The sequence below is a fragment of the Antrostomus carolinensis genome, unplaced genomic scaffold, assembly GCF_000700745.2.
Source record: "Antrostomus carolinensis isolate BGI_N321 unplaced genomic scaffold, ASM70074v2 scaffold18702, whole genome shotgun sequence".
Classification (NCBI taxonomy): Eukaryota; Metazoa; Chordata; class Aves; order Caprimulgiformes; family Caprimulgidae; genus Antrostomus; species Antrostomus carolinensis.
This window is the reverse complement of record NW_010299241.1, coordinates 31966-45471: the sequence shown is the minus strand read 5'-3', so window position 1 is coordinate 45471 and position 13506 is coordinate 31966. Positions and strand designations below refer to the sequence as shown.

Sequence of the window (13506 nt, the reverse complement as noted above, 5' to 3'; positions counted from 1 at the left end):
AAGAGTGGTTAGTTACAGTATAGTAACTGTGATTCTGCTGGATGTTCTGCATATGATGATTCTGTAATTAAAGCTGCTTCACTTCGGTTCAATGTCATTTGGACTCATTTAGAGTCACTACTTTGTAAGCTGTTCCCTGAACTAGTCTAAATTGGCATCACTCCACTGATGGAAATGGATTTCAGCCACACAGCCATATACCTATATATGCATAAATCTATATTCCAAAGTAAATAAGTTAGTAGAATTCCTAGTAGGAACAGCATATCCTTCATTTCTGTCAACCAACTGTAGAGTTTAGTTATGTACATTCTTTATATTTTTATTTGAATGTTTTTCATTTGTTTCCTCATAGTTTTCTTTGTACACATACAAACAAAATAAATGCCAGAGTAATGCATGATATATGGAAATATAAGATAAATCCTTTCAGTACTGTCTCCCCTTATAGTTTTCATCATAACCTTCTCATATCCCAGACTTGGTTTATTAGATGCTTGAAACTGAAAACAAAGCTCTAAAACCTTAGAAAACAAAAGTATAACAACAGTGGTATATAAGCCTTTTATTGGCTTTAAAAAGAAGTAGGGGAGTTGTCTGTAATTTATTAAATAATTTTCCTAACTGAAATAACTTTAATTTTATACAGATGCATAAAACTCATTACTGTTGTGTAATTGTACTGCAGGAGTCTGTATACTACACAGAACATACTTAGCAAATAGGGATGAAATTAATTCTAAGATTTTGAAAAGACTAACAGATGAAGCCTTAAAAAAGCAAGAAGAAGAAGTAAGGTAAAATATTCCAAATATCTGAACATATAAAATGAGCACAAGAAAATTTTAGCCTTAGTCTATGTTAAAGATATCAGTACACTTATCAACACAAATGTACTAAAACAGTACACTAAAACTAGTTGTGATGTATAGAAAATAATACAATGCAAAGTGTTAACTTTGAGGAATATCTCATTTAGATCAGTAAATATGGTGGCAGAAGATTCTCTTGCTAAATGCATTTTCATTACCCTTTCATTAGTCCAGCCTTTTGATGCAATGAGACAATAACATTTTAGATGGTAAAATATATTCTTATTTTGTACAACCCAAGTTATATTTTAATTCTCAACAGTATATTTCCACATCTTTATTTTACATTTAATATATTTGCAGCTTGCTTCAGTAGTATTTATATGTTTTAAGATGAATAATCTTTTACTTGCAGAAGAGAAGTGCAAGAAAAACTGACATCAGAGGAAGATCAATCTCTAGAGGCTGCTGAGGAGAAAGCTGAAAGTGTGTATCATTTGCCTTCTATTTTATCTGATTATGTGTTTCAAATAATTTAGCAATTTGTTTTTTATGCAGATTTTAGAGGTTTGATTTCCTTTTTATATTCAGCATCTAGAAAATTTACTTTATATAACTATCTGCTTCCTTCACTGATTCAAGCACTCATTTCTATGTGTCATTCTTAATGGATGTCACAGAATAAAGATGTGTACTAAATAAGCCAGCACAGTTACAGTTTTTAAATAAATCCAAAGGACAGGACTCTCTATCTCCTCTAGTAACTTTTCTAAGTGGGTTATTAACTGTATTGAAACTTCTTACTCATTAAAAAATCTGTATCCCTTTGCAAGTTAGAAAACATTGTTAGAACTTAGCTAGTAAGAAAATCACAAAACTGTCTGATTTTCTGTTCTTCCTCCACGAAGCTCAGCCTGAAGCAATTAAAAGGGAATGGAAATTATTTCAATAGTGGCTGTCTTAAAATGCATTAAGAATTGCAACATACGTTATGAATTGCTGAATCCAGTAGCCCAGTAGAGGTGAGGCTGCTGCAGCTCCATATCCCCAGGACCATGCAGTAATGAGTCTGAGCATGTATTCCCATCTCCCCTTTCATCCTCTTCTTACTCTGTTCTCTATGCTTGTTCCTCCCCAATCCACTTTGGATCCCTCCTTCTCCTTGCCTTTGGCCCTTCTCAGAAATGCCTCATAACATTTTAAGTCTCTCACAATCCCAAACTGCTTTTCCTGGCATCCCCTAATGAATGTCATACCATGTAGGCAGTAATCCCCCTCAGACAGGGGGAGCCTCTCTGGTTGACTCATCTCAATAGATCTCACATCCAGACAATGCCTTCACCATCCTCTTTTCAGGACCCTGAGTGAAAGGAGCCAAGGTTGTGTTTGTTCTGATTAGGTTATTGGGGTTCCCCCACCTGTCATTGTTCCTCCTCTCCTTTGTGCTTTCTGTATGGACAGAACCTCATATTATTTTTGTTTATCCACTCTTTATTTCCTGTAAAAATCCTATATGTAGATCATAGTTGTGCTATACTTTGTTTAAAATATAATTGTCCTGGGAGGGAGTGAATAATGTGTGAAGAGTGAGATTTTGGGGGCAGGCCAGCTGTCACAAACAGGCTGTATTTTTCTACCTCAGACAATTCTGTCAGCAGGGTCGAGGTTTAGAAATCATTCCAGTTAGTTTTAAAGTTTTTGAAGACCTCAACAATCAAAAAAGTTACAGGGTTGTACTTCCCTTTTTGCCTTCTTTAATCACTGCCTACTTTCTTAGAAGGATGTTGCTGTCTGATTTGGATCTGCTGTCAAGATGAAGTACCATGCACAAGTATCTGTCTCTACATTAAGAACCAGGTTGAGGACTTAAGAGTATTTTCTTGCTCTGCTATGGGACCTCAAGGTTTCTCCATCATAGCCTAAGTTATCACCTAAGGCCTGGAGCTAAAATTAAAAATTGAAGCACATGAATTCCCACTTCTTTTTTTGCTCCCAGCGGTGGGAGCCTAGACTGCCATTACTGTCTTCCTTTCAAACATAACATACTGGTTTCTGTAGAAAAATATTAGGGCCAAGTTTCGTAAACCATAGAATGTTTTGAGTTGGAGGGAACCTTAAAGTTCATCTCATTCCAACCCTGCTGCCATGAGCAAAGACACCTTCCACTAGACCAGGCTGCTCAAAGCCTCATCCAACCTGGCCTTAAGTTGTGTATTGTCGATATGTGGCACATACACTTTTTTTCATTATCCCATCTGGTGTTTATTTTATCTATATATAGCAAGGCCTAAGTCATAAAGGTGAAAAAAATACTCTAGATTTGTAGGGTTCTTTAAATTACATATAAAATTTAAAAAAATTCTACCTTATAACTTTTTATAGTTTCTAATAAAACACATAACTCTTCTTCAAAGTGAATGAGTTCTAAAGTAGTAAATATAAAGGTTCCTACACAAATACTCTATTATCTCTGCCTCAAACAACAAAGTTCATCTTAGTTTTGAATATCTAACTCATTTTGATCTGAGTACATCAAAACAACAATTATTAATGATAGAAGTAATAATGTCATATACACAGTTGTGCTCTTAACATGTGGTGAGTCCTTGTTCAGAGAAAATTATGTTTTCCTACGCCTACATTTGATTTCAATAATCAAATACTGACTCACCAAAACACTTCAGTCATGTTCCTCTTAGCCTGACATCTGTTTTATTTCACATGTAGTACCATCAGCACATTGACTGCAGCTTTTCTCCCATGTGACATGTCTTTACAAAAATATAATTGAATTATATGTTCACACTTTGGGGGTTTTTTTATATAGCAGTTATAACATAAAAATGAAAACTTGGAAGAATACTCCAGAGCCCGAACATGTTCTTTTGATGTCTTGTATATCGTCTCATATGGGAATGGTTTGAAGCTGCACCAGGGGAGGTTTAAACTGGACATGAGGAAGCATTTCTTTACCAAGAGGGAGATCAAACACTGGAACAAGCTTCCTAGAGAGGTGGTCGATGTCCCAAGCCTGTCAGTGTCTGAGGCATTTGGACAATGCCCTTAATAACACTCTAACTTAGCCAGCCCTGAATTGCTCAGGCAGTTGGACTAGATTATTTTTGTAGGTTCCTTCCAACTGAAATGGTCTATTCTATTCTATTCTATTCTATTCTATTCTATTCTATTCTATTCTATTCTAATAAACGTGAATTTCAATAATTGCGATTTTTATAACCTTAGTGGGCCATTGAAGTAACTGGGATTGCTTCAGGACTGAATTTATCCAAATTTATAATACCATTTGTGTTTAAAAGGAAAAAAATGATTCCAATAATGAGCAAGGTACTATTATGTGTCTTAATGACTGTGAAAACAAATAGAGGAGACTTTGGGTAAATTTAAAAAATGTTAGGAAGTTAGGAAGTTCAATGCTGAAAATGTCTGTTGAAGATACACAAAACAATTTATGTGGCAACTCTTGCTTGTAGTGTCTACCTGAAAATTATAGCCCCACATCTTTTTTTCATGTCCCTTGACAGAATTATTCTGAACTTAAATTATTTTCAGGAATTTCTTACTGTATTTAAGGATTTTTTGCAGCAGCTTTGCATAAGTATGGAATTATTTATACTAGGAGACAGCAATATGACTTAATGAGAATATATTTCAGTCATTGTAGACAAGTTATACAGCTTCAGGTAGATCTGTGGGTTCATTCCAAGCTTCCTGAAGCAGAACTTGGCACATTTCTTTCCTGACATGTTTCAGCAATAATATATCCCATACAATTGATCTTACCCTCTGAAGCAAACAGTTGTCATGGTTTAAGACATTATTTTCTGTACTTTATTTGTCAGAGATCTGCTTTTCTGCCAGAGACTACTCCCTTCCTATAGCAAACTCAACTAGAACACATGTACACCTATGCCTCAGTCACTGTAACTCATAACAGTGTCTCAGTCCAACCCCACCGTCACTGATGTCTCTTCTGCTAGTCTTGCTATTTGTGCAGAAGCTCTTGCAAGAAATAAATGGGTAGCTGGAGCTGATCATTCCAGCTGTTGCCTCCCGTGCTTGTTCTTCACAGCTGTTAATATATGTTATAAACCTTTTAATATTTATCCCACCTCCCCCCCTGATACCCATCTCTTTAGCTTTTATTTTACATTCTTGATTTTTATTTTTATTGTTGTGTTAAATTCAGTAAGATTTTTTTAAAAAACAAAAAAAAAATATAATAGTAATTAAGCCTGTACATGTTAGGACATTTCCTCTTTAGTCTTTGAAGAGAGATGCTTTTTGGAATCAGTTATAATTATAACATTTACCAGGCAGTTGATGTGCTCAGTCCTACAGCCTCTCTATATATTTCCTTTGTTTTTCTTGGCTGGCTTGCATCTTGATTTGGTTTTTTCCTACCTCTAACTGGAGGCTTTTCAGTGACAGAGTTTGAACAAAGACAGTTTGTTCATCTGCAGACAAGGGATAGCAAATTACTTGTACAACAGACTTCAATGCAAGCTGTAGTGATATTAACTTCACAGTTTGCTCAGTCTTCGAGCAAAGTTGCATGATATTCAAAGCCACTTTCTGCCCTGCTTCATAAACCAGATATGATAATTACATTCTAATACCTGTAATCACAGCATTTTAGGCAGAGAAATTTCAAAATTTGAAACAGAAAGGTTATAAACCACTTAATTAGATCCCAAATACCTTCAGTGCTTAAATTCTTTTAGTCTCTCATTCACAGAAATAAAGGCCAAGCAAGGGATAGTACCTAGTTTAGCACAGCTGTGCATTACTTTGTAGAAGAAAAAAGATCAAAAGGCTATGATTAGAGCTATCAATCTCTCTGAAAGCTCTTGTCGTTTTCTGAATATCTAGAAGAAAAAGGACATAATCTTAATTTACTTTGTTTAATGTCTGTCCATCTCTCGTCCTTGACCCTATCCAACACCAGTCTTGTATATTAAATCTCTTAAGTGTTTAGACATGCTGTAAAAATCTAGACATGCTTAGCTTCTGTGCCACAGCTATTTCCATTGAAGTACACTTTTTTTGCAAGGTCTTGTTTTTGAGCGTAGTTTGAGCACAGAACACATAGATTATAATGAATGAAAAATATTCTTACATAACAGAACTGAATTAAATAAAGTACTTCTCCACTTTATTCAGAGTCATGTGGCATCTGATAGATGGTCTGTCTTTCCACACAGATAAAGTAGCTGATCTTGAAATGTTTTTGTCAGTGTGCAGTGCCTGAGCATTAAAGTGACTAACTCCTTTTTTGAAGATGATCAGATATAAGTTTTGCAGTGTGATCCAAAAATAACTTTAATCCTATAGTGCCTCCATCACCCCTCAATGGATTTGTTAAAGTTACTAACGATTCTGTTTGTGCCAACAGAATCTGAGGACAATGATGAGCAGCTTCCACCTGAAACTGAACAAATGCCCCAGAAACAGTCCAGTGACTCTGCAGGCTATAAAGAAGAATCTGAACCTACAGGTTGGCCTTGTAGCACATATAATCTCTCTTGGTAGTATCAAGAGTTGTATGCCTGCATTTCTTGCAAGCTTTTACTACATTTGAAAATTGGCAGTGAATATCATTCCTTACCCTAACTTTTTTCTTTTAAATAAGTTTATAATGGAATAATCAGGTTCAATTTATTTAAACACTTATAAATACAATTAAAGGCACGTTGTTATTGCCTGTTAAAAATAATGCATCAGGTATTTGTACTTTGAAATACAATCCCACTATTGCCTCTACTGCCAAAGTACCAAAACTAACAAACGTGTAGCGAGATCTATGGAAATAACAACATTGCTGAAATTCCAGGTTGACATAACTTCTTGTATTCAGAAATCCATAAGCACTCTCTACAGGATGAAGTGATAAGGGGAGGAAATCAGAGGGAAGAAAAACTGTAGGAAGTCAGTCTCATGGATTGTGACCAAAAAAAAGTAAAATAAGAAAATACCAGGAAAAAATGGTGGGGGGGGGGACCCCAGAAAATAATCAAACTGCAGTATTCACAAACACCCACATGTGTTTTTATCAAACCTCAGTTCTACAGACCATTTTAAAATTGATATTAAACCCACATTAATCAGAAGTTACTAGTCCATTCCCTGTGGCAAAGTTTCTTGTGAAGAATGGGAATGGATTAATTTTAACTTTGGATGTGTATGATCAAAATATGTCCTGTATTTTCCATAGTCATCCATTGTTCATTAGTCATCTAGCAAGCTCACAGCTTGCTAGATTTCACATGGAGTCATATTTTCTTCTTTTTGCTATATGGTAAAATTCTGCAGCACATGGAACTCCAAAGAGCCATAAGCTAATTAAAAGATAGATGAAATCCTATAGTAGCCTTCTCTCAAAAAACATTTTCAAGGTAACTCATCTTTAGTGGAAACAGTCTACTTTAGTTTTTAAAATATACATTTTAGCTTTTATCTAGTAGAATTTTTAGAATATGTTGAAGTCCAAAAGGGAAGTAAATCCAACATAAAATATTTTATTTTAAATAGCAAGTTGTTAAATATACACATTTTTATGCATAAGAAAGAATCAATTTAATCTGTAGACCAAACTGCTTCTTTTTCCAAACACCATAAATCAGTACACACAATATAAGTTTGTCTACTAAATACATTTCACTGTAATATGCTGAATATTATTTGGCAGCATATATCTGTAAGTAATGAAAAGTCTATATAAACAAATTACACAGTCTCTTTCAAAAAGACAAATGAAAATATGTTCATAATGAAGTACCTATCAGTTCCAAGGAATTGGAGTGTCACTGTTATCCTACATTTTGCCTTTCTGTTTATTTTGATAGTTAAACTCTAATGAAGACAACGTGCTGGCTTCTGGTGTCTCTGTCTCAGCTTTAGCAGGGTTTGAGAAGGGAGGAAAGAGTAATTTTTTCATCCTTTTTGTTGCTGAATATGGACTGAGGGCAGAACAAGTCATATCTAATACTAGCAGAACATTGGAAAAAATATATTAAAGCCTTTCCTTCCCCAGCAACTCACTTGGAGAACGTGGGGGCAGAAAGCCTTTGAGGATTGTTTGTCTCTATGGTAACTATGCTCAGTAAAGGCAAAGAAGACACAGAGCAAAAGAATATGAGAGATTGCTATATAGGCATTCCCTTTGAAAGCTCTAGATTTAGGGCTGGGGAGGATTGTTTCCTATCACCTCTGTGATAAGGAAAATAATTTAACATCACTGTTAGATAGATGGACACCTCCTCTGAAAGAAACTTGTTTGCATTTTTAGATTCATTTTTTTTAAACCATTACTATCTTTTCAAGTGTTTTTCTTGACTATGTTTCTTTTTTCTTAAAAAAATCTTCTCACTATAAATCACCTCTGCAAGCAGAGTTATTATAACTTATATTTAATTGCAAAGGTACAGCTGCCTTACTTAAAATATTTTCAGTATTTTTGCTCCCTGAGACACAGTTTGAAACAAATCAAATGTCAGGGAGGGAACATTTTTGTCATGATAAGGTTCAAATACCTGAACCACAACCAAATAATGTTTGGGTTGTCCAGTTTTTGGGTTCTGCCTTTTCCCTAGGAATGTAATCCTTTTTTCTTTTGTTACTTCTCCCCTCTTTCCAGGGAAAAGTTTCTCCATTTCACTTAGGCTTGTGTAATCAAAAGCTCCGTAAGTGTGCAATAATTGCTGCTGATAAGTTTCCTTAAGCAAGAAAACTCTTAGATACATGTAATCTGAAGGAATTACATGCCTAGAGTAGAGAATCAGAACTGGAACACATGCTGGTCCATCATTTGATAAATACAGCCTAACAGGAGAGGTGTAACATGAATTGTGTTTCTGAGATTAAGATTCATATGGGAAGCACTCTATTGAGTGGATTTGTTACCATGTTCAATATTCTGTCTCAGATGATGTCAAATATTCATTTAAATCCATTACTCTGCCTGTGTATTTCCAAAGTTTCATGACCTACTCAGAACTGAGAGGTTTTTAAAGGGCAGGACTATAAAAAGCGATCTCTTGAAAGCTAGATCCAGACAGCATGCATTAACATCTTCTGCTTACTGCTTTGAATAGGGCTGTGGTTCACAAGGCAGCACATGTGATTTCTACAGTGTGACTGTGCCAGGGATAACACGTGCAAAAAGCAGTTAGTGTAACCTAGTTATGAATGTATCCTTTGCTTATGTTCTTAAAATCTCTGTTCCTAATGGAATAATCATTACATAATGCATTAGAACTGCCCAAATTTCAGCAGGTTTTACCTGGCTACATCTCTGTCTCATTTGGAATACATCACTGCAGAATGCAGCATAATTAATTGCAGCATTTATACAACGTCTTTTAATGTACATAAAAAGGAAGATATTTTCCTGTTCCTATTTAGAATCACAGCAAGAGACAGAAATAACATTGCAGGGGATAACTAATGTAATGTTATATATAGCATGAATTTGCAGTTTAGTAAAATGCAAGTATTTATAAACATTTTCAAGAAAAAAATAATTTCTAATTTAAGATAAGACTTTTTGAAATCTGCAAGGTGTTTCTGCTTCATGATATGCCCTTTTGCACTTTTGGTTTGTGTTTAGAATAATAATCATTCAAATAGAAAGTTAGCCACTGAGGTGTCAGTCTAATAGTTGTGTTGTTCAAAGCTGTAAAAAAAAATGAGAGGAAATGCATTAAGTATTCTTTGTTACAAAAGATCACAAAAATATTTGCCAAAATATATATTTGTTAACTTATTATTTAAAATTGGCTCCATTAAAATAAGATTTTGCAGTTCCTCTTGGGGACAGCACATCAGGACACTGTGAGGGCCAAGTGCTCCTGAAGGATCAAGTTTGTGGCAGCACAGAGTGGTAACATGGCCATTGGGACGGGCCCGGCAGCCAGAGCCAGTCCCACCACCCCAGCCAGGAGCAGGGCAGCTCTGGCCCTGGGCATTGTGCACCTCCCTGGGGACAGGGACTAGCTGAGGCCGGGCTGGGCTGTCAGCCTGTGGGTGGGCCCAGCTTGGCAGAGCCCATGGCCGGTCAGGGCTGTGGGGAGCTGGAGGCCAGCCCTGCTGTGGCACTGCTGGGGCAGGGGCTGATGGCCCCAGGGGCCTGGGCAGGGACAGCCAGGCCTGATTTATTTCAAATCTCAGCTTATCAATATATAGTAGAGGTAAATAGAGGTATTGAGAGAAGAAAAGTTTCAGCCTCTTAAGTGGAAGAATAAAATTCTTAAAACCACCTAAGTATCTAGAAATTTGCTATATTTCTAGAGGACTACACATTAAGACCCAGACCCATAAGGAGATGTAGACATTGCAGTGCCCAAACCTGCTGTACTAACTTTTAAGTGCCTGGCTTCATATATGGAATTAAGGGTTCTAGAAATAGGCACAACAAGTAGCAAACTACTAAGTGGCCAGCCTTAGTGAGCCATGAAGGAATGTCAAAAGCAGGCATGTATTTGAAACCCTGCATCTTTTGAAATTTGGCCAATGACAAAAGAACGGGAGTCCCTAACTCTAGCTCTTTGGCAATTAACTCACTGGAGGCAGGGGACTGGCTTGCTTCTTCTAGAAAACTGGCAATGACCTTTGATATAATGGCTTCATAGGTAGCTTAGCCATCCAAGTCGGAAAAATTTGTTAGATGTGTTCCTTGTCCTGCAGGTGCTTAGATATCCCAGCTGCTATTGACACTTCCAGGCATTGCTTTAGTTGGTAGCATGTTCGACAAAAGTTAGGCAGCATCTCTGCTCTGACCATTACGTTTAGTCCTGTTTCCTGATGAATCTTACTGGTACTTAATCTACCTAATCACAGAAATCCACCTACATTGTACTTAGTAACAGCGTTTTTTGATCTGGCTCTACTTTTGAAAATTAAATGTGGTGTTTGTGGATTTCTTCAACAATCCACAAGAGAAGATTGAGAGACATTCAGTTCTGGGAGGAAATACTAATTTTCTTAAAGAAGAAAATTGTAACAGGGCAGTCTAACTCTTCTTGAGCCAGAAAAAAATTGTTTGGATTTTTCCAGTTGAGGCAAACTCAAAATGCGTGTTACAGTGCTGCAGTTTCATGTAGTGAGCACTGGGCTGTGTAATGCCAGGGGGTAACCACAAAACACTGTTTTTTTAAATGTTTTTGGATTTTGTATTTTTAAGAACATGGTCAAAGCTTTTAACATACAAGGCATTAAGTAAGGCTTTCATTTTTAGTAATACCTCTCCTTTTTATGTGCAGGAAGTTATCTAAGGAAAACTAGTAGTAATGATCTTTTTTTTAAATATCAGTAGAAGTTCATTGGAATAGGCTGAACCTGTTGTTTGTGTGAAAATCTGTTCCTGCTCTTTCAAACTCAAAACAATACAGAAACAAAGAGGAGGGGAAAATTATAGCAAAGTAGCAAATCACTCCATCCGCTGTTCAAGCTCTTTATTGCACCTTCATTTCTGGCAAGAGACAAACACAATGTACACTGTAAGTCCTAGCAAACTTATAGTAATATCAGACTATTTAAGTAATTACTCCCAACTTCTTTTCTGTGTTAGCTGAAGGCACTGATGTCAGACTTATTAAACAGAACACAAAAGAAAATTGATAAGAAAAAGAAGAAAGTCAGGGTTGAAAATTGTATGAGTGCAGGGAATGGGAATAGCAGCAACAACACCACAGTGCTGCTGCCTGAGACTGTTCTTGTTTTAGTAAGGACAACTGGGTGATAGTGTCATCAAGGCACTTCTGTATCTTCTAGCTGAGACAGAACTTTGTTTCAGGACTTTCAGGGCCAAACAACGTCAAAATGGATACTAATTGCAGCCATAGGAACCAATAAGTTTCTTCCTCCTTTTCTGTTAATGTGTCAACATCAAGTTTTTAATTCAATGTCTGCTGTCAATATCAAGTTTTTAATTCAGTATCTGCTGTCAATATCACAATTTTAGTTCCCTCTGGCTTTTTCAACAAATAGATAGCAATGGAAGAACCTATCCCTTTGTTATTTTGCTCACCCAATATGACAACACATTTGTTGTCACAACAACAAATGGTTTTGTCAAACACACATGGTTTTGTCATGTTTGCTGTAAGTAGTACCTGTGAATCTCTTCTATTAATGAAGTCTTTCAATCTCTAACTTTTGTTTACTTTTCATGAGACACTATTAGGAGACAGGCTTGGACTTCTTATCCTTGTATAACTATAGATGACTTCTAGCCTCCAGAGAAAAGGGTTACACTTTTGCATTTTATTGTTGGTACTTCTTAGAATTACACATACATACATGTGTATACCTTTATAGCAGCAGTATTTGGGTTCTATAGGTCATAGGTATAACGTGCCTTTGCAAAACTAAGCGTATTCTTAAGATCCCTTTAAGCATATACCTGAGAAAGTGCAGAAGGAACAGCACACAAAGTCATGCTCCAAGAACATGGGAAACCTAGACTGCTGCTACTTGTAGGGGCTTTACCAATAGTGTAAGAGAAGGTGTTCCTGAGAATCTTGTGAATAACACAGTGATTTCAAGTAACTCCTCTATTTTTTTAGGAGGACCTTAGCCTTCAACCCCTGCATATTCTCCCTACACTCAGTAGGATAAATAGAAGCAATATCCATTTCTTCCAGGACAATGTGTTATCATAGTAATTTTAGCATGCTGATCCATTTCACTGGGAAGAGCCAAAATGTCTCAGCAGATAACTTACTCTAAATGGGAATTCTTAGTATTTGAAAACAACTTTTAAGATTGAAGAAGTACAAATAGATGTTTCAAGTATTATTTTGTTTGGAGTTTTTAAAGTATTTCTAAATGGGGAAAAAAATAACTGTGGTGGGTGGACCCTGGCTGGATGCCAGATGCCCACCAAAGCCTACTCTATCACCCCCCTCCTCAGCAAGATGGGGAGGGGAGAAAATAAGATGGAACACAAAGAAAACCAAACTCGTGGGTCGAGACAAAGGCAGTTTAATAGAAGCAAAGCAACACAATAACTTTTCTTTTAAATTGGCACCAATTCTTTTATGATATTCCGTGTATTTTTAATGCATATGTAGCGCATAATTTATGCCATTATCTGCTGTAAACTTTAATTTTTCATTACACATGTATGACCAAATTATCTCTGAATATGTACCAGATAACCTCTTAATTAATTTCTGTATGTTTGTAGCAATGCACAATTGGAAAGATGCATTCATAACTCTTAAGAGGCCTGGTTTAGTGGTTAAACCACACAAATAAGGCTTGAAAGTGAAAAGAAATTAATTCCCTTTTTCAATTCTGTTGCAGACTTCGTTGTGAAATGGACATGTTCCAGTTCTCTGAACAAATAGATCTAAATTTCAAGCTGTTTAACACCCACTGCTTCTGTTTCATATAACTGTCCAAACTGTGTTCAGCATCTGTGCAAAGGTTAATCATTACGTATCCAGGAATCGAGACATCCTGGTTACAGATCCCTTAAAAAGTGCATCATAATTTCTGTGTAGAACTATGATTCTATAGAGCCATAGAATCACAGAATGGTTTGGGTTATAAGAGACCTTTAAGGCCATCTAGTCCATCCTCCCTGCAATGAGCAGGGACATCTTCAACTAGACTGGGTTGCTCAGAGCCCCATCCAACCTGACCTTGAATGTTTTCAGGGATTGGGCTTCTA

At 36.3% G+C, this 13506-nt stretch overlaps 1 protein-coding gene across 1 annotated transcript in view; it reads left to right on the top strand.

Annotated features, from left to right (window-relative positions):
- Window positions 1–688: 688 nt before the first annotated feature.
- Window positions 689–13506, top strand: part of AK9 (adenylate kinase 9) — a gene marked incomplete at its 5' end in the record, with an annotated part of 41399 nt that continues 28581 nt past the window's right edge. Inside the window, 3 exon segments of the mRNA XM_029083678.1 lie at window positions 689–797; window positions 1228–1298; window positions 6226–6327. Coding sequence (XP_028939511.1) covers window positions 689–797; window positions 1228–1298; window positions 6226–6327 — 282 coding nt within the window.